The sequence below is a fragment of the Bos javanicus genome, chromosome 16, assembly GCF_032452875.1.
Source record: "Bos javanicus breed banteng chromosome 16, ARS-OSU_banteng_1.0, whole genome shotgun sequence".
In the NCBI taxonomy this organism is placed as follows: Eukaryota; Metazoa; Chordata; class Mammalia; order Artiodactyla; family Bovidae; genus Bos; species Bos javanicus.
The window spans coordinates 81,647,013-81,666,830 of record NC_083883.1 but is presented as its reverse complement, the minus strand read 5'-3'; the positions used below and the strand labels follow the sequence as shown (position 1 = coordinate 81,666,830).

Sequence of the window (19,818 nt, the reverse complement as noted above, 5' to 3'; positions counted from 1 at the left end):
GGACAGGGAGGCCTGGTGTGCTGTGGTTCATGGGGTCGCACACAGTCGGACACGACTGAGCGACTGAACTGACCTCAGCTGAACCACGTCACCGTCAACTGGGGCTCGAGCAGCCTGGGATCAAACAGACGCGCCTGGAACTTCAGGAAACCGTTGGTGGGTGAAGAGGGGGCTCCGAACGGCAGCTCCTTTCTGATCTGCCACGCTGAGAATGTGGGCTTTCCTTCCTGGAAATGAGCCTGAATCCCTCGAAGGTTGCGCCTGAGCCGGAGCCGGAGCGGGAGGCAGGACAAGGGCCTGAGTCCGAGGCCCAGGGGCCGGGGCCGGAGAGAGAGAGCGGGCCGCCCGCAGGGCCTGGCCCGGAGCCGGAGCCGCCCTCGGCGGCGGGTCAGGACCGGGAGCCCGAGCGCGGCCGGGCGGCGGGGCCGAGCGCAGAGCCCCCTACCGGGCTCGAGGCTCCGCCGCCCCCTCCGGCCTCGCGGTCTGAGAACCTTCGGGCCCCGCGGCCCCGCTGCCACACCAACTGCCTGGAGGCGCCGCTGTCGCGGGCCTTCCGGCGGCTGGGCGGGAAGGTGGGCGCGCACCCCCTGGATCTTCCTGCTGCTGCCGGTGGCGCTAACGGCCGTCCTGGGCACCGGCCTGATGTACCTGCCCCGGGATGGAGAAGAAGACTTGGAGGAGCAGTACACCCCGATCGGGAGCCCCGCCAAGGCCGAGCGGCGCTTCGTGCAGGGACATTTCACCGCCAATGATTCTCTCGTCTTCTCCATCTCCAGGAAGAGCGCCGAGGTCCCTTATGCCTCCGTCCTCGTGGTCTCCAACACGGAGACCCTGCTGGAGCCGGACATCCTAGAGGAAATCAGCAAGGTGGACGACGCGGTGCAGGCTCTGACTGTGACCCAGGACAACGGAACCCAGATCCCCTACAGCGAGGTGTGCACTAAGAACCAGGGCTCCTGTGTCCCCCCCCCCCCCCCAACCCACTCTTGTTCGCCTGGAAAAGGAACAAGGGCCTCAACCTGAAAACCATCACCTTCCCGATCTACAGCCTAGCCAGTCAGATCGTCTCCCTGGCCAACAATCCTGGGAGGAACTGTCTTGGGCGAGAGTATGGGGCCGAGCCAGTTACTCCTCCAAGCCAAAACCATGCGGCTGCAGTACTACCTGGAGACAGGTGGAGAGGAAAATGAACGTAGCAAGGCGTGGATGATCCATTTCCTGATGAAGGTTGGCAGCCTTGAAGAGAGTCTGGCCTTGAAGAAGATCCAGGTACCTAGTGGCTGGGGTTTATGGGAGGCCAGGAGAAGGTGGGAGGGATAAGAGCACTTGTTCCAAGGACCAGAGCAGTAGCGCTCCCGGATTATCAGATAGAGCCCTTGACTGGAAGCTAGGTGTGCTCTGCTTTATTTGATCCATAATCCAACTTTCTTAAAATAGCACACTGAAGAAAGCCACAATAGATTCTAAAGAAGAGTGGATATGAGTATAACTGGCTCACTTTGCTCTACACACGAAACTAACACAACATTGAAAATGAACTTCAATGAAAGTTAAGTCGCTCAGTCGTGTCCAACTCTTTGTGACCCCATGGACTGCAGCCTGTCAGGCTCCTCCGTCCATGGGATTTTCCAGGCAAGAGTGCTGGAGTGGATTGCATGTCCTTCTCTGTATACTACAATAATTTTGTTTAATAAAGTAAAAAGAGGACTTTAAAAAAAAGGAGAAGAATGCCACAAATCTTAAATCCTTGGTAACATTCTTGTTAAAAACACAAATGGTACATTCTCAGGGTAGGTCTGTTCAGTACAGACGATCTTCAGGTTTAGTTTGGTTTATCTGGTCAAATTACTCTGTAATTCTTGCTTTCAGTTTAAGCCTTTGCTGTTTCTGGGAGCCCCCTAAACTCTGGAGTTCACTGGAATAAAAAAGCAAAACTTTAAACAAAAGTTCCATGATGTTTTTGAGAAAGATGAGCATTTTAAAAGTAAATTATAGCATAGTGCCAGGCACATATTAGCTGTTCAGTAATTTTGGGACTGGCAAACCTAATACTCTGAATAAAACTGGTGAAAATGAGAAGATATCTTCTGGGAAAAGCCTTTTAATACCCAAGCCTGTCTGAAATGATGTTTGTACAATTAAAATAGTAAAAGATAAGGACTGAATAGAAGTTTAGAAAAAGTTATCATGTCTATAGTTCTTAATGCTTTCACAGTTTTATATAAGATTCAGATTTTGTGTATTCAGGAGTTTTAAACTTTAGATTTTTTTAAAGAAACTTTGAAAAGCATGCCAGAGATTTGTGGGAAGAAGCGAATCTTTATTACCTTCTTTATTTTAAAATCATAATCCATATATTTTGATTTTTCACTGAATTTTAATGTTTAAATTAATAAGTTGTAGTTTTTCAGTATCATATGTAACTCACACGCAATATCAGAATTGAAAGTCATTTACCTGAATATATTTTTGTGGCAGGTTGTCTACTTTTCATCACTTTCTAGACAACTGGAATTTGAGGCAACTTCTATGACCGTGGTCCCCTTGTTTCACTTGGCCTACCTTCTAATCATATTATTTGCAATTGTATCATGCTACAGGTAAAGCTATTGTATTAGTTTTTTAAACTCTAAAAAATATTTTATTGTAATAATGTATATAATGTGTATATAACATTTATAACATAAAATGTGTCATTTCAAAAACCATTTTTAAGTGTACAGATCAGTGGCATTAATTACATTATCAGTGTTGTGCAACCATCACAACTATCCCTTTATGAATATTTTCCATCACCCCAAACAAACACCGTAACCGTTAAGTAATAACTCCCCACTGTCTCCCCCAAGTCTTGGCTAATTTTTAATCTAGTTTCTGTTTCCATGAATTTGCCTATTCTAGAGACTTCATATAACTGGAATCATACAGTATTTTTCCCTTTGTGACTGATTTATTTCACTTACCATGTTTTCCACATTTATCCATGTTGTAGCATGAGTTCCTTTACATGGCTGAATAATATTCCATTTTATGTATATACCACATTCGTTTAGCTACCTATCTGCTGATGGGCACTTGAAATATTTTTACCTTTGGACTATAGTGAGTAATGCTGCAGTGAACCATGCTGTCCAGATCTCTGTTTAAGCTCCTGTTTTCAGTTCTTTTCAGTATATACCTAGGAGTGGAATCAGTGGGTTGTGTGATAATTCACTGGTTAGCTTTTTGAAGAACCACCACACCATTTTTCACAGAGGCTACACCATTTTATATCCTACCAGCAATGTATAAGTTTTCCAATTTCTCTACATTCTAACCATGATTATCTTTTTAATGTGGTTATTGGTTATTTGTATATCTTCTTTGGAGCTCCCCAGGTGGCGCAGTTGTAAAGAATCTGCCTGCCAGTGCAGGAAATGTAAGACACTTGGTTTCGATCCCTGTGTTGGGAAGATGCCCTGGAGAAGGAAATGGTAACCCACTCTGGTATTCTTGCCTGGAAAATTTCATAAACCGAAGAGCTTGGTGGCTAGGGGTCACAAGGAGTCAGACAACTGAGCTACTGCACACACACGCATATCCTCTATGGAGAAATGTCTATTCAAGTCCTTTGCCCTTTTTTTGGCTGCGCCCCAAGGCTTGAAGAATCTTATTTCCCTGACCGGAGGTTGAACTTGGGCCCAGGCCCTTGGCATCAAAAGTTTGCAGTTCTGACCACGGGACTTCCCACCTTTGTTCATTTTTAGTGAAACTGTTTGTCCTTTTGTTGTTGAATTCTGTTGTTGTTGAGAATATGTTTTGGATATTAAATCCTTATCAAGTTATATAATTTGCAAACGTTTTCTCTCGCTCTGTAGACTATCTCTTCACTTGCTGATGATGTCCTTTATGCACACAGGCTTCAATGCTCGCTCTGTAGACTCTCTCTTCACTCGCTGATAATGTCCTTTATGCACACAGGCTTTAATGCTCGCTCTGTAGATCATCTCTTCACTCGCTGATGATGTCCTTTATGCACACAGGCTTTAATGCAGACGAAACTCAGCTTGTTATTTCCATTGTCTCTGCTTGTGCTTTTGGTGTTGCCTCTAAGCTTCCAGTGACAAGCAAGGTCGGCTGCAATTGCTCTATGTTTCCTTCAAGAGTTTTATGGTTTTAGCTGTGATATTTAGGTCGTTACAATTTGTAATCATAGTTGTATATGATGTGAAGTAGGGGTCCAACGTCATTCTTGTTCCCGTGGAAATGCAGTCATCCAAGTGCCATTTGTTGAAAAGACTGCTCTTTCCCAGTTGATTGGATTTGGCATCCTTGTCAAAAATTAACAGGCTGTAGATACATGGATTTATTTCTAGGTGCTCAGTTCTACTCCATTGGTCTATATGTCTGTCCATATACTACTATCAATTTGATTTAAATACTGTAGCTATAAGTTTTAAAATCTGGAAATCTCAGTTGTCCGTTTATTTTTTCTTTTTAAGGTTATTCTGGAATATCCAGGGCTCCTTGTAATTCCATATGAATTTGAGTATTGACCTATACATTTCTGAATAAAAGCTGTTTGAATTTTGATAAGAGATTGTATTTAATGTGTAGATCGCCTTAGGTGAGATTGTCATTTTGACAACATTAAGTCTTCCCCCACCATGGACTGTGAAAGTCTTGCCATTAATTTAGGTCTTTTTTAGTTTCTTTCACCAGTATTTTGTAGTTTTCCATGTACCAGTCTTTCACTTCTTTGGTTAAATGTATTCCTAAGTATTTCATTATTTTAAAAGCTAAATGAAATCACTTTCTTAATTTCTTTTTGGGATTGTTCATTGCACATGGATAGAAACAACTGAATCCTGTGTGTTGATCTTGTATCTTGCAGCTTTACTGAATTTGTTTACTAACTTTAGTAGTTTCCTTTGGATTCATTGGAGTTTTCATATGTAGGGTCATATAATCTGTGAAAAGAGAGTTACAATTCTTCCTTTCCAGTTTGCTGCTGTGCTGCTGCTGCTGCTAAGTCGCTTCAGTGGTGTCCGACTCTGTGCGACCCCATAGACGGCAGCCCACCAGGCTCCCCCGTCCCTGGGATTCTCCAGGCAAGAACACTGGAATGGGTTGCCATTTCCTTCTCCAATGCAGGAAGGTGAAGAGTGAAAGTGAAGTCACTCAGTCGTGTCCGACCCTCAGCGACCCCATGGACTGCAGCCTTCCAGACTCCTCCATGCATGGGATTTTTCAGGCAAGAGTACTGGAGTGGGGTGCCATTGCCTAACCCTTTCCAGTTTGAATTCCTTTAATTTCAAAGTCCTGTCTAATTGCTCTGATAAGCACTTCTAGTACATCTTTGAATATCACTGATGGAAGTGGGCATCCTTATGTTGTTCCTGATCTTAGAGGGAAAGATTTCTTTTTTTCACCATTGAGTATAACATTAGCTGTGCAGTTTTCATAACTGCCTTCATAATTTTGAGGAACTTTCCTTCCATTCCTTGTTTTTGAGAGTTTTTATCATGAAAAGACACTGGGTTTTGTCAAGTGCCTTTTCTGTACCTTTTGAGAGATTCATGTGGTTTTTTATCCTCTGTTCTGTTAGTGTGCTGTGTTACATTGATGCTCTCACGTTGAACCACTCTTCCATTCCTGGGGTAAATCCCATATGGTCATGATGTATACTTCTTTTAATATGCTTATTGAATTGTGTTTGCTGAATTTTATTGAAGATTTTTGTATCTATATTAATAAGAGGTATCATTTGTAGCTTCCTTGTGGTATCTGTCTGACATTGATATCAGTGTAATAATGGCCTCATCAAGAGTTAGGAAGTGTTCCCTTCCTTTCAGTTTTTTTGGAAGGGTTTGAAAAGGATTGGTGTTAATTCTTCTTTACATATTTGATAAAATTCACTGTTGAAGCCATCAAGCCTGGACTTTATTTTGGAGGTGAGGGGAGGTTTTTGGCCATGGATCAGTCCTTTTACATGTTCTGTCGAGAGTTTCATCTTGAGTCAGTTTAGGTCTTTGTGTATTTCTAGGAATTTGTGTATTTTATCTAGGTTATCCAGTTTTTTGGCATAGGTTGCTTATAGTAATGCCTTAAATCCTTTCTATTTCTGTAAATTCAGTAGTGATGTCCCCATTTTTATGTCTCATTTAGTTATTTGTATTTTTTCCCCTTTATCACTCTAAATAAATGTCTTTCAATTTTGTTGGTTTTTTGTTTTTTTTTTATAACCAACTTTTGGCTTTGTTGGTTTTCTCCATTGTTTTTCTATTCTCAATTATAGTTATCACTGTTCTTATTTTATTCCTTATGTTAGCTTTGTGTTAGGTCTTCTCTTCTCTTTCTGGTTCCACAAGGTGTCTAAATCCACAAAGTGGTTTGAGATCTTTTCTCTTTTTTTTAATGCAGTATAAATTTGCCTCTGGGCACTGGTATCACTACATCTCATAAGTTTTATGGTATTTTGTATGTTTTCATTTTCCTTATAGATTATCAGCCTAGATGTTTTATCCATTACTGAAAAGGAGGTATTGAACTTTCCAACTATTACTGTAGAGCTATGTATTTATCTCTATAATACTGTTAATATTTGCTTCATATATATTGGGTCCCTGTTATGAGGTCCATTTATGTTTATAGTTTATAGATCTTCTTGATTAATTGGCCCTTTTATAAATATATAATTCCTTCTGTCACAAAACTTTTAACAGTTTCTGAAACAGTCTATTTTGTCTGTTATCAGTATAGGCACTCCTAGTCTCTTGGTTACTATTCATATGGAGAATCTATTTCAGTCCTCTTATCAATCTATTTATGTCTTTGGATCTAAAGTGAATCTCTTATAAATAGCATATAGTTGAATCATGCTGTTTTATCCATCCTGACAATATCTGCTTTTTGATTGGAAAGTTTAATCTGTTTAAATTTAAAATAATTTCTGACAAGGAAGGACTTACTTCTATTGTTTGGGTATTTAATATTCTGTATATGTTAGAGCTATTATCCTTCATTTCATCCATTTATACCTTTTTTTTTTTTTTTTTGCCAAACCCAGGCCCTAGCAATGAAAGTGCTGAGGAGTCCTAACCACTGGACCACCAGGGAACTCCTGTTCCATGCCTTCTTTAGGGTTAGGGTTAGGGTTAGGGCCTTCTTTAATGTGTAGTTAGTGGGCTGTTTTGATTGGTCATTTTGCTGCCAGTGATTCCCAAGTCAGCCTGAGCACTGGAATCACATGAAGAAATTTTTAGACACATGGATTCTGCAACTTCCCTACAAACTGTAGATCAGAATCTGCAGAGCTGTGTTCCAGGACTGCAGGAATCTAAAGTTCTGAGACTCTGCTAAGTCATTCTGATAAACTGCTTAACCAAAGTCGTCCTTGGGGACTAGAAAAGCTGCGAGTGTGTTCACCAGTGTTCTGCATTCACATCTTTCCTTCTATTGCCTACTGAACATTAAAATAAGGATCACTTAGAGAGCCAGCACAGCGACTAGTCGAAGTCAAATCACTCTAGCCAATAATACACTTCACTCCCTCCATCCTCTGAGAAATTTATACCAACAGTCCAGAAACCTGAAAGAGGGAATAGGGCTAAGCATGTCATATGCAGCTTTTATCCTGTTACTCTTTCTGATTTCAAGGTTAATTTGTGTTACTTTTATCTTAAACTCCTATAAACCAGTATTGTTGCTTTAAGAAAGTATTGTGTGTATGTGTTAGTCACTTAATCGTGTCTGACTCTTTGTGACCCCAGGGTCGGTACCCAGCAGGCCTCTCTGTCCATGGGATTCTCCAGGCAAGAATACTGAAGTGGATTGCCATTTTCTTCTCCAGGAGATCTTCCTGACCCAGGGATTGAACCCAGATCTCCTGCATTGCAGGCAGATTCTTTACCATCTGAGCTCTAGGGAAGCCCACAAGACAGTATTGGTTGTAATCAAATTTTGTTTTGTAATCAAAACAAAATACTTTTGTTTCGGTGCGTGTATCTATGTTGATTTGGGGCCCTGAGTTTAACAGATAGCACCAGCAGTTTGAGAAAAACTGAAATACAGGCAACACATAGTTTTAATAAGAAAGTTTGGTTATTTTAATGTGGCCTTGCATGAATAAGGTCTTTAGTTATAGTCTTGCTTTTGGGAATCAGCAGCTCCATTTCCGAGGTTGACTTTCCTAGTCTTCAAACCAGACTGTTTCTCTCTCCTCCTCAAGTTTCTAGAGGCAGCCGTCAGTCATTGTTTTGATGCGGTTGGCAATGAAGTAAAACAGAAACCTAGAGATTGTCGTCAATACTTTAAAATGTAAAGTTGCGGTTGTTGGGGAGTTAAAGTATCAAATCTAGTCTTTCTCAAATGCTGTATAAATATTCCCATTTTTGTTGGTCCAACCAAGAAATAGACATAAGTTGTGTTATTCAAAATGAAGTATATATTACTTTTTTTTTGGTTGCAATTAGTAGCCACTTTTCTCGGAGAAGGCAATAGCAACCCACTCCAATACTCTTGCCTGGAGAATCCCATGGATGGAGGAGCCTCGTGGGCTGCCGTTTATGGGGTCGCACAGAGTCGGACGTGACTGACGCGACTCAGCAGCAGCAGCCACTTTTCTTGGGCTTCCGTGGTGGCTCAGTGGTAAAGAATCTGCCTGCAGTGCAGGAGACACAGGAGATGCGGGTTTGATCCCTGGGTGGGTGCTTCCCTAGAGGGAAGGCATGGCAACCTACCCCACTGTTCCTGCCTGGAGACTCCCATGGACAGAGGAGCCTAGTGGGCTACAGTTCATGGTTGTGTCTACAAGCAGTCAGACACAACTGAATTGACTGAGCACACACACACACACGGCCTCTTTTCTAGAGCACACTTCTTTAGCAGAGAACCATGAAAAACTTTTAGAAGGAGGCTTTCATTCTTGTTGTTAGCCACAATATATATTAAACCAGCTTTGACATACAGGAGGTATTTGGGATTGTGTTTATGGCTGATGGGAGTCATAAGTGGGTGAGAAGCTACCTCGACGTGGGCACTTTCATACTGCTTGCTTCTATTCACGCTCCTTTGGAGATCAGAGTGGAATTAGCCTTTTGCAATGTTTTAGTATCTTTTTGTGGTTCTGAAAGGCCAGTCGGTGGATTCATGCTTGGCTCACTGCATAAGAATCAACCAGTATAGTTTGGTAAAAGTACAGATTCCCAACTTTTCTGCCCCACCCCACCCCCCACCCCTCACCACCCTTGTTTTTGTTCAGTTGGTCTGGGCTAGTGCCTGGAAATTAAAGTTCTCTAGCAGACAGGTATGGGGATTATTGCCCAAGAGGGCTCTGAAGAGGTGTCCGAGTCAAGAATGTTAGGAATGGCTGGAATTTCAGTATGGAAGCTACCACCACAAGTTCCATGACTTTTCCCTCCAAATTTACAGGTGTGACTGTGTGCAGAACAAAATGTGGGTCGCAGTCTTTGCAGTCATCTCCACCGCCCTGGCCATGGTGAGTGGCTTTGGCCTGATGCTGTATGTCGGGGTGCCCTTTGTGCTCATAGTCGCGAATTCACCGTTTCTTATCCTCGGTGAGTAAAAGGAAGCACAAGGCTGCACGCTGCACATGGGGGTCTGGGGTGTGCAAAGGACGGGCACTGTGTTAGATCAGGCGGAACAGTTATATGTAGGTGACTACAGACCCAAAATGAGGAATCAGGAGAAAAAGAAAATCAAATGGAATTATATGCCTTTAGAGTTGGAAAAATCTGGTACCCCAAATGGAAAAACACAGACCAGGAACATGAACAGGCATTTCACACACACACACACACACACACACACACACACACACAGAATCCAAAATAATAATCATTGAAAATATAAGAAAGAAATATTTGACCTTGTGTAATCGCATCAAGGGATGCAAGTTAAACCAAAAGTGAGATAATTTGTCTTCTTATTAGATTAATGAATATTATAGAAAGATTGAAGGTTTGGAGAAGGTTGTATGCAAGTCAACTCTCTCATATTCTGCTGAGGGAGATTTGTAAATTGGTTCACTTTTAAGATATAACTTTGCAACAAATCAAAAGACTTAAAAATTTTTAATGGAATACCTTTGACCTGCCAACTCCACTTCTGGGAATTTGTCCTAGTTATTGGACGGATTTTCACAAAATAAATGAGCATGTTCATTTTAGTGTGATTTAGAATAGGGAAAAACAAAAACAAGTTAATCCTATATCAACATGGGATTGGTCTGCTCAGATCACATTAAAGTTTTGGAATCCTATTCGGTCTTTCAAAAGAGGTAGATATAAAGTGTTAAATGAAAAATGCTGGTTATGAAACAAGATGTTTAAAACAGTGATAAATATGCATATATATTTGTATAGAGCAAATTCTGGATAGATAATACTTAAAACATTAGCAAGGATTATCCTTGACAGGTAGAATTACAGTTGTTTAAAGGTTTTCTTTGTATTTGCCTGTACTTTCAGGATTTATTTTACAATAAGTATAAGAAGGCAAATATGTTTCTATTTTGGGTGGTAAGCAACTTGGAAGAATTAATAATTGGTTTCCTTGGGGAGATAGGAGAGGAACTGTGCACTGGATGTGTGTCTTCCTAGCACACACTCATGCTTATACACTCAGTGTTCCCACAGCCATAAGCAACTGACGTGTAGACAACTGATTTCATATCAACGTCTTCATATTATCTGTATATACATAGACGTGAGTGTAGGGGTGCATGTGTGGGGGGGGCTGTGATTTCAGTAGCTCAAGAAATGTGTGAGGACAGTTTCTGAACCAAGTTCCATAAATAATAAAACCCGTTTTTAAATACCTGTTCCATATCAATGAGTTTATTTGTAGTCCTTAGTACTTCAGATTCTTGCCTTTCATCCAGCTGAATGCAAGTGAAATCCAGACAGCTGGCTGCAGGGGGCATGTCAGGATGCAGATGTGACAGACCACACAAGCCTGTGCCACCGCAGGCCTTCTGCCAGATCACACGCACCGAGCAGCCCAATTAGAGGCCAAGTGCAATTCCCAGTACATTCCCGTGTCATCCATAGAGAGGATCTTCCAAGGCTGATATTAAAATCAATCAGCATTCAGTTCCAAGTATTGATTTTGTATCAATACACACAGAGACAGGTGTTTAGGAGTGAAAGCGTAGGAAGCTTGAGGGAAGTGAAGTTTATCTGCAACGTGCTTAGGCTGTCCTTGGTAATCCCCTTTCTTCTCTGTAGTCCTCCTCTCCTAACCTTCAGTGATGACTTCAGAGTCCTCAAATGTTCTCCTGGCCTCTTTATTCCAAATCAGTCAGGAAACGTCACTGTGGAAGAGACTGGTTACTTTAGTATTCACTTATTATGTAAAGGATTCTTAAGGTTCACTTTGGTACATGTTTCTGATCTCAAGAGTACCTGCATTTTACTGACATAATGCCTTAACCTGGGCAAGTGAAGCTTGAATGACAGCATCTGGGTGTCAGAACCAGACTAACAGAAAACGACATGTGCGTGTACATCTGTGTGTGTGTGTGTGTACATACCACATTGATAGCTAGGTGCTAACTGCAGAACAAATAAATCCAGCTCATATTTTAAACAACAGAATGCTAACTCAGTATTAGTGCCTTAGAGTAAAATGGTTTATAAGAGAAAATGGTCTCTCAAATGTTCTGGTGGAATCCGAGATGCATGGTTAATAATACCCAGTCAGCCAGGTTTCCTGACTCTTCATTGAAACACCCTGAATGAGGACTAGGAGTAGAGTGTACTGTGCTATGTGTACAGAGCGCAGAGTTATTACAGAGCAAGGAGTGAACAGTTGTGTTGTGGATTCAGAAGCAACCAGAGAAGGCATCAGAGAAAGCAGTATCCAAACACAGACTCCGCAAGATCAGTGAGACCTTGAGAGACGGGCAAAGAAAACGGTTTGAGTTCATCTGGTTAATTTTTAATGGATGTTAAAAAGTACAAAGACTCTGTTTCTTTCTCTAACAGGTGTTGGAGTTGATGACATGTTTATCATGATTTCTGCCTGGCAGAAGACCAGCCTCACGGGTAGCATAAGCGAGCGGATGTCCGATGTCTACTCAAAAGTGGCAGTGTCCATTACGGTCACCACCGTGACCAACGTCCTGGCCTTCTATACAGGCATTATGACCTCTTTCAGGTCCGTACAATACTTCTGCATCTACACAGGAACAGCCCTGCTCTTCTGTTATTTTTACAGCATCACCTGTTTTGGGGCATGTATGGCCCTGGATGGGAAAAGAGAAGGAGTCTGTCTGCGCTGGCTGAAGAGGCCAGAAACGCCCAACCAAGAATGTTCTTCATTGAAAAAGTCCTGCTGCCTCCCAGGGAGCTCTCTCCAAGATGAGTATGAAGCCGACATCCACGCAATGAATCTGTTCTTCAGAGACTCTTTTGGTCCTTTTCTCACAAGCACCAAGGCCAAGATTTGTGTAGTGTTCCCATATGTGTCGTACATCATAACTAGTTTATATGGGTGTTTCCGAGTGGAGGAAGGCTTAGACCTCCGAAATTTGGCAAGTGACGACTCCTACATCACACCATATTTTAATGTAGAAGAAGAACATTTTTATACTTACGGTCCCAGGGTTATGGTAATCATTACTGAGGTTCATGACTACTGGGATAAAGATGCTAGGCAAAAACTGGAAAAATGTCTGGCAGATTTTGAAAACAATGAGTATGTAGATGAAAACCTTACAGAGTTTTGGTTACGAGAATATGTAAAATATATGGAAAACCTCCGTCAACATATAAATGATAAGACAGCATTTCTAAGCAATATTCCCACTTTTTTAATGGAATTTCCACTTTTTGCATATGATATTAATATAACATCATCACAGGAAATCATTTGTTCCCGGGCCTTCGTTCAAACCATGGGTATTTCTTCTTCAACCAGTAGGAAGCTGATGTTGCTCCAGTTCCGAGACACGGCTGAGAAGTGTGAGGTTCCCCTGATGGTGTACAACTCGGCTTTCATATATTTTGATCAGTTTTCTGCAATAGTAGAGAACACTGTGCGAAATGTGATTGTTGCCTCCGCAGCTATGTTCATTGTTTCCTTATTATTAATTCCTCATCCCCTGTGTTCTCTGTGGGTAACTTTTGCTATTGCTTCTGTGATTGTGGGCGTCACGGGTTTTATGGCCTTCTGGAATGTCAACCTTGACTCCATATCCATGATTAATCTTGTCATTTGCATAGGATTTTCTTTTGACTTTTCTGCTCACATTTCCTATGCCTTTGTTTCCAGTTCAGAGCCCTCAGTAAACCGAAAAGCCATCGAGGCCCTGTATCTGCTGGGCTACCCCGTGCTACAGAGTGCAGTTTCAACAATAATAGGGGTGTGTGTCCTGTGTGCAGCTAAAGCATACATCTTCAGGACATTTTTCAAGATTATGTTTCTTGTGATGGTATTTGGAGCTGCTCATGGTCTAATTTTTATCCCAGTATTCTTAACCTTTTTTTGAAAGTTACTTTGAATCGGTCAATCGGTCGGTTCAGTCCTCAGTCGTGTCCTACTCTTTGCGACCCCATGAATCACAGCACGCCAGGCCTCCCTGTCCATCACCAACTCCCGGAGTTCACTCAAACTCATATCCATTGAGTCAGTGATGCCATCCAGCCATCTCATCCTCTGTCATCCCCTTCTCCTCCTGCCCCCAATCCCTCCCAGGATCAGAGTCTTTTCCAATGAGTCAACTCTTCCCATGAGGTGGCCAAAGTACTGGCATTTCAGCTTTAGCATCATTCCTTCCAAAGAACACCCAGGGCTGATCTCCTTTAGAACGGACTTGTTGGATGTCCTTGCAGTCCAAGGGACTCTCAAGAGTCTTCTCCAACACCACAGTTCAAAAGCATCAATTCTTCAGTGCTCAGCTTTCTTCACAGTCCAACTCTCACATCCATACATGACTACTGGAAAAACCATAGCCTTTGAATAGCCACTAACAAATCAAAGACCAATTATAGAATTCCTGATTGGCCCAATCCAGTCTGATGAAAATGCACTATTAAGAATAGTCAATAAACTAAAAACAAAGGCATGTTTCCTTGGCTTGTAAATACTGTTTTAAAATGTTATTTAAAATATCCTGAGAATAATTAATGTCTCACATTAAAATATTTTTACTAAATTAAGTGTTTTCATCTGTATTATGGTCTATACAATCAAGCATAACTTTCCAATTATTTGTCCTTTTATTTCATCATTAGTAATTTATGCATGGAATTCAAATATTTTATGTATTATACTCGAAAATGAAATATTATTTTCATTGTACTTCTCATATGCATTATTGTGTAAAAGTGTAACTGGCTATTATTTATTCTCCTAGTCTGGGGTTTTTCTATGCATTTTCTTAATGGTGTATTTTGATGAACAGAAGTTTTTAAAGTTTTGGAATCAAATTTATCTCTTTTTTTATGGTTAGTGTTTTCTGAGAAATTTTTGCCTAATCCAAGATTGCAAAAAATCATCTGTATTTTCTTCTCAAAGCTAATAGTTTTATATTTACATTTTATATCATATTACAGATGAATCACAGACCTGTGTTTGTGAGGAGTTGGGTAGAGGCTCTGTTTCTTCCCATTATAGCTATCCAGTTGTCCCAGCATCTTCAGTGAAAAGACTGTCCTTTTACCAGAGGGACTAACTTGGCACCTCTGTCAGAGACCCAAGTGACAATTTATGCGTGGCTCTATTATCTGTTTTTCTGTAATAAAGTGGATACCACACTGTATCGATTACTGAAGCTTTATATTAATTATGGAAATTGGGTTAGGTAAGTTGTCCAGCATTTTCCCTCTTTTCCAAATTATTTTGGCTGTTATAGGTTCTTTGCATTTAGATACTAATTTTAGACTCACTTGTCCTTATATCCAAAAAAAAAGGTTTCTGGGATAATAATAGGGTCATGGTGAGTCTACAGATCAATTTGGGAAAAACAGATGTATTAGCAATATGAAATCCTCCAATCTGTGAACATGGTTTGTCTCTTACCTATTATCTTATTTCATGTTTTTCAGAAGTGTCTTATAAATACACATGGATTTACTTTCTAAACATAATCATTTTTTAGCACTGTAAATACTTTGAACCCCTTTTTCATTTTTTTTCACTAGTACATGAGAATACAATCGGTTTCAGTATACCTACCTTATTATGTGTAATCTTTTTAGGTTCACTTATTCATGTAGATTTTTATAGTTTTTTTAGTAGTTTTTAATCTATGCAGTTATGTCAAGATCACATAAAGACCATTTTATTTCTCCCTACGTAACTTTATCTCTTACTTACCTTACTGCACAGGCTTAAAACGCCCAGGAAAATATAGGACAGCATAGTGGCCCCATTGCCTGCTGTCAGCTTTGTACGGAATGGAATCAGTGTTTCATCAAATATGATGATGGCCTGGAAGCTTTTCATCGCCATCTTCTGTCAGATTGTGGAAGCCCCTTTCTACTTTTAGTTTTCTGGCATGTTTTAACGTGAATGGGTATTAAATTTTGTCAAATTTCTGTCTGTCAACTGAAATTATCATGTCTGTTTTTCTATTTTAGTCTGTGGAATGTGACAACTTAAACTGAGTGATTTTTTTAAATCAACTTATATGGAATCATTTTATACTAACCTTGCATTCCTAGAATACTTCACATTTGGTCATGGCATGTTATTATCTTCATATATTGCCGTTTTTGTTAATATTTTGTCAGTGATATCTGTCCCTGTGTTCATGAGGCATATTGGTCTACAATTCCTTTTTTTGTAATGCCTTTCTCAGGCTGTGGTATCAGGGTTATACTGCCCTCAGGAAACAAGCCAATAAATATTCTTCCTCTTCTGTTTTCTGAAATATATGCTGTATGGTTGACATCATTTTTTCATTTCTTATCAAATGTTTGGTAGAATTCACTAGTGAAGTCTTTGGGTGTGGAGTTTTTCTGAGAAGGGCTTTTATTTCAGATTCACTTTCTTTAATAGAAGGCCATTAAAATGTTTTTTTCTTCCTGGGTCAATTTTGGTGTGTTTGTTTTGTATGGAATTTGCCATTTTTCCAATTGGCTATAAATTTCCTTCTAGCTACTATTTTAACTGTATCCACAAAAAAATTTTTTATGAGAGATGTTCATTACCATTCATTCCAAAATAAGCTCCTATTTCCCTTGTGATTTCTTCTTTGACCATGAATTAAACAATACCTTTATTTTCTCTTCATTTTTGGAGAATAGTTTAAACAGATATAGATTTCTAAGTTGAGAAGACTTTTTTTCTTTCAACACTTTAAAAATGTCACTGCATTGTCTTCTTGATGCAATGCTGTTGAATTCAGTCTTCACTTTCACATTGATCTTCTCTATGGAATATGCCTTTTTCCCTTCTATATTCATTTAATATTTTTTACTACTTCTTTTCAGCAATTTGACTATGATGAGATTATATGTGTGTGTGTTTTTTTCTATTCAATCTTCTTAGATATCTTTAAGCACTTAGGACCTGTGGCCTGATATTTTCCATCATATTTGGAAATACTTTAGCCTTTATTTTTTCAAATGTTTTTCTGCCACATTGTCTCTCCCCTTTCCTTCAGTGACTTTAATTATAAATATGTTCTCATTATTTTCAGTTGTCATAAAATGATAATATTCCCCAAGATTGCATTTTATCATTAATAAATTGAAATTTATTGACACTTTCAAAAAACTCTTCTCTGTAGCCCATATTTTGTTGAAAAAATTAACTCTTTCTACATATGTTGAGATTCCTGGTAAGCTCAGGAAAATTCTCAGTGAAGGTACATAATTATGCTTTTATGTATGGAAATGTTTAAATATTTTAGTCCAAATATTTTCATCATATCATTTTTATTTCATTAAGACTTATTCTTAGACAAATATTTTATAACACAAAACTCAACAGTATTGTCTCCATTTCTAATTATCTTGAATACTTTGCCAAACAAAACAGAGATGTCACAAAATAATAGGGCTTTTCCATTTCATTCTATTCATTACAGAATGTAAATTTACCCCCAAATGGAAGCTCATTCAAAACTTGTTCTCACGAGTTAGGAAATCACAAACCACAGCTGTGAAGGCTCAGTCAGGTACACTGCGCTCCTCTTACTTGATTTTGTCATTTTGCTGCTCACTTTCGCAGTGACAAATTCAATTGCTTCCTGTTTATATACCACGTTTTCAGGAATTCCATTCTGCTAAAGTCTCAATTCCCTCCTGTTTATATTCCGCGTTTTCAGGAATTCCATTCTGCTAAAGTCTGCAAAACTTTATGTTTCTATGGTGTTCCCTTCACTGAACATTTTGATTATTCACACTGATTTTGAAAAAATTGCAACAAAAAAGAGTAGAGGACTCTATTCAGAAACTAGTCACAGTTTTACAAACTAACTCAATAACTTTGCAGGGCAACAGCTTGATTTTCAAAGCAGTTCCACAAAGAATCAAGCATTTGCAAACTCTGATACTGGGCAGCTAAGAGAAACAGCTGTGTACTATCATGCCTGAATATTTTTAATTCATTCTCAACTTAATTGCCAAATATTTGTTGTTCAGTCACTTTAGGTGTTTTATTAGCTCATCTCCTCCTCCTTCATGTACTCCTCCAGATGTAATCTTGGGTTATCCATTCACATTTACAGATGAAGCCTATTTTGCTTAATATAGGTCATTGATAAATTTCCTACACAATTGTGAATTCTGTCTCCAGCAGCCAAAATTGGTTCCTGCTGTCATCCTGGTATACCACCTATTTTAAGTTTGTACTGGATGCCTTGTTTTAAATGAAGTCTTATTATTAAGAGATGAATTAAAATAAGCCTGGACTGGTTTGATATACCTCTGCTTTTTATGTTCAGATTTTTCCATGGTCCAGTCTAGTGATGTACATGACACATGTGCACTGAATAGAATTTTCACTTTAACATGTAGTTAATTGTGAAAGTCGCCCACTGACATACCACCCCCTTCCCCATCCTTTACGAACATTATGTAACTAACATCTCCTGTTCATTGACAGTGGGCAGAGTGCTCACTGAATAGAATGAAGTGTGCTCAGACACAGGTGCTCGGGGAACATTAGCTCTTCTCTGGATCCTGTACTGCTGAAGCCGTACTGGCCACTTCAATAAATAAACCCCAACCGTGTAGTGGCTCCTCACAGTGTGAGTCTAATTCTTAATCGTGTAACAGTCACCGCTTGTGTTCCTGGTCAGTGAGTGGCTATCTTGACCCCTGTAAATCAGGGACCCAGGTTCCTGCCAACTTCTGGTGCCACAATCCAAATGGCCTCTTCTGTTGTCTGTGTCCAGATGGCAGATGGGACAGAGAACTTCTTAAGATCTTGGCCTACAGGTGACACACACCACCCCCACGTACATGACTACTGGTCACACGGCCACACACGTCAATCAAAGGAATTAGAAAATGCAGTCCTTGACTGGGCAGCCATATTTCTACTAAATTCTATATTATGGAAATGGGGCACAATTTTTGTTTGAAACAAGCATTCAATATTATTGATTCTTAAACTCTTTACATTACTTTAAAATAAGTTTCCAGATGGATCAATATTTAAGTGTAAAAAGGTAGATAATTATAATCTCAGAAATAAAAAGATCTGTCTGCTGTGACACAAACTCCTGAATCCACTGGGGGAAAAAAAAAAAAAGCATAGGTTGATTCAATCACAAACTTAAGCCATAGCAACTAAAAAAAAAGAGGTTAGACAAGGGAGCCCTCAACACACAGGAAAAAGTCAAGAAGAAAATTGTAACTGTCCAAAAAAGGAAATCAATAAAAGATGTAGGATTGTAGTTTCTACATCCCAAAGAGACATATGGTTAGTCTAAGCAACAAGTTAAAAGAATTAAATCAGAATAAGATACCGATGGCATGAATCACTTTAATGGCCTTCTGAAATAGGCTGCAGCAAAACAGAACACCATACACTATTTTTGAGGGTGTAAATTGATACAACCTCTATAGATTTTAATTTTCAATAGTTCTAAAAATTTTAATGAGGATATCCTTTGACATACTAAGTCCCTTTCTAAAAAAAAATCTCACAAATACTGTTCTTATGTTCTAAGTAAAGACATTCCCTGTCCTTCACCATCTCCTTGAGTTTGTTCAGATTCATGTCTATCGAGTCAGTGATGCTATCCAACCATCTCATCATCTGTTGTTCCCTTTTCCTCCTGCTTTCAATCTGTCCCAGCATCAGGGTCTTTTCCAATGATTTGGTTCTTCACATTAGGTGGCCAAAGTACTGGAGCTTCAGCTTCAGCAGGGTTATGGTTAATTTATGTTTCAGCCATACACTGGAAAATTATAAATCAATTCAAAAGAATAAGATAAATCTACATACAGAAGTCTACATACAGATGTTAAGATCCTTTGACATATTTGGTGAAAAATGTATTCTGCATACTGAGGTAGTGCAGCAATATTTATGAAAAAGATATACTTGCATATATTTTGATATACCTGCAAATGCAAAGAAAACAGTTTGTAATGATAAGCACCCACTTTTTAAATTTAAGTAGAAGAGGAACGAGACAGAATGAAGTTTAGTTACTGTCCAACTATCTGAAGCCCTCTTCTGCAGTTTTTTTTTTTTTGTTTTTTTTTTTTAAGCGCAGAGTGCCCCATTTCTAATTTCCACCCTGAGCTCCTTTCAGGGGTGTTGAAGCTCAGCCGCTTCAGTGGCCATGATTCAATCTTTGTAGAGGTAGATGATAGAGCCCCGTCAGGGTCATTGATCTGACCACAGTTTGGG

General features: G+C 39.7%; 1 protein-coding gene across 1 annotated transcript; it reads left to right on the top strand.

Moving 5' to 3' along the window:
* Nucleotides 1-233: 233 nt before the first annotated feature.
* On the top strand, nucleotides 234-14,764 carry LOC133227388 (patched domain-containing protein 3-like). The gene is given in 7 exon segments (XM_061381820.1): nucleotides 234-584; nucleotides 586-969; nucleotides 972-1,079; nucleotides 1,081-1,269; nucleotides 2,479-2,600; nucleotides 9,412-9,557; nucleotides 11,988-14,764. Coding segments are annotated over 7 exon segments (2,805 nt in total). The 3' UTR covers nucleotides 13,493-14,764.
* The last annotated feature ends 5,054 nt before the right edge of the window (nucleotides 14,765-19,818 follow it).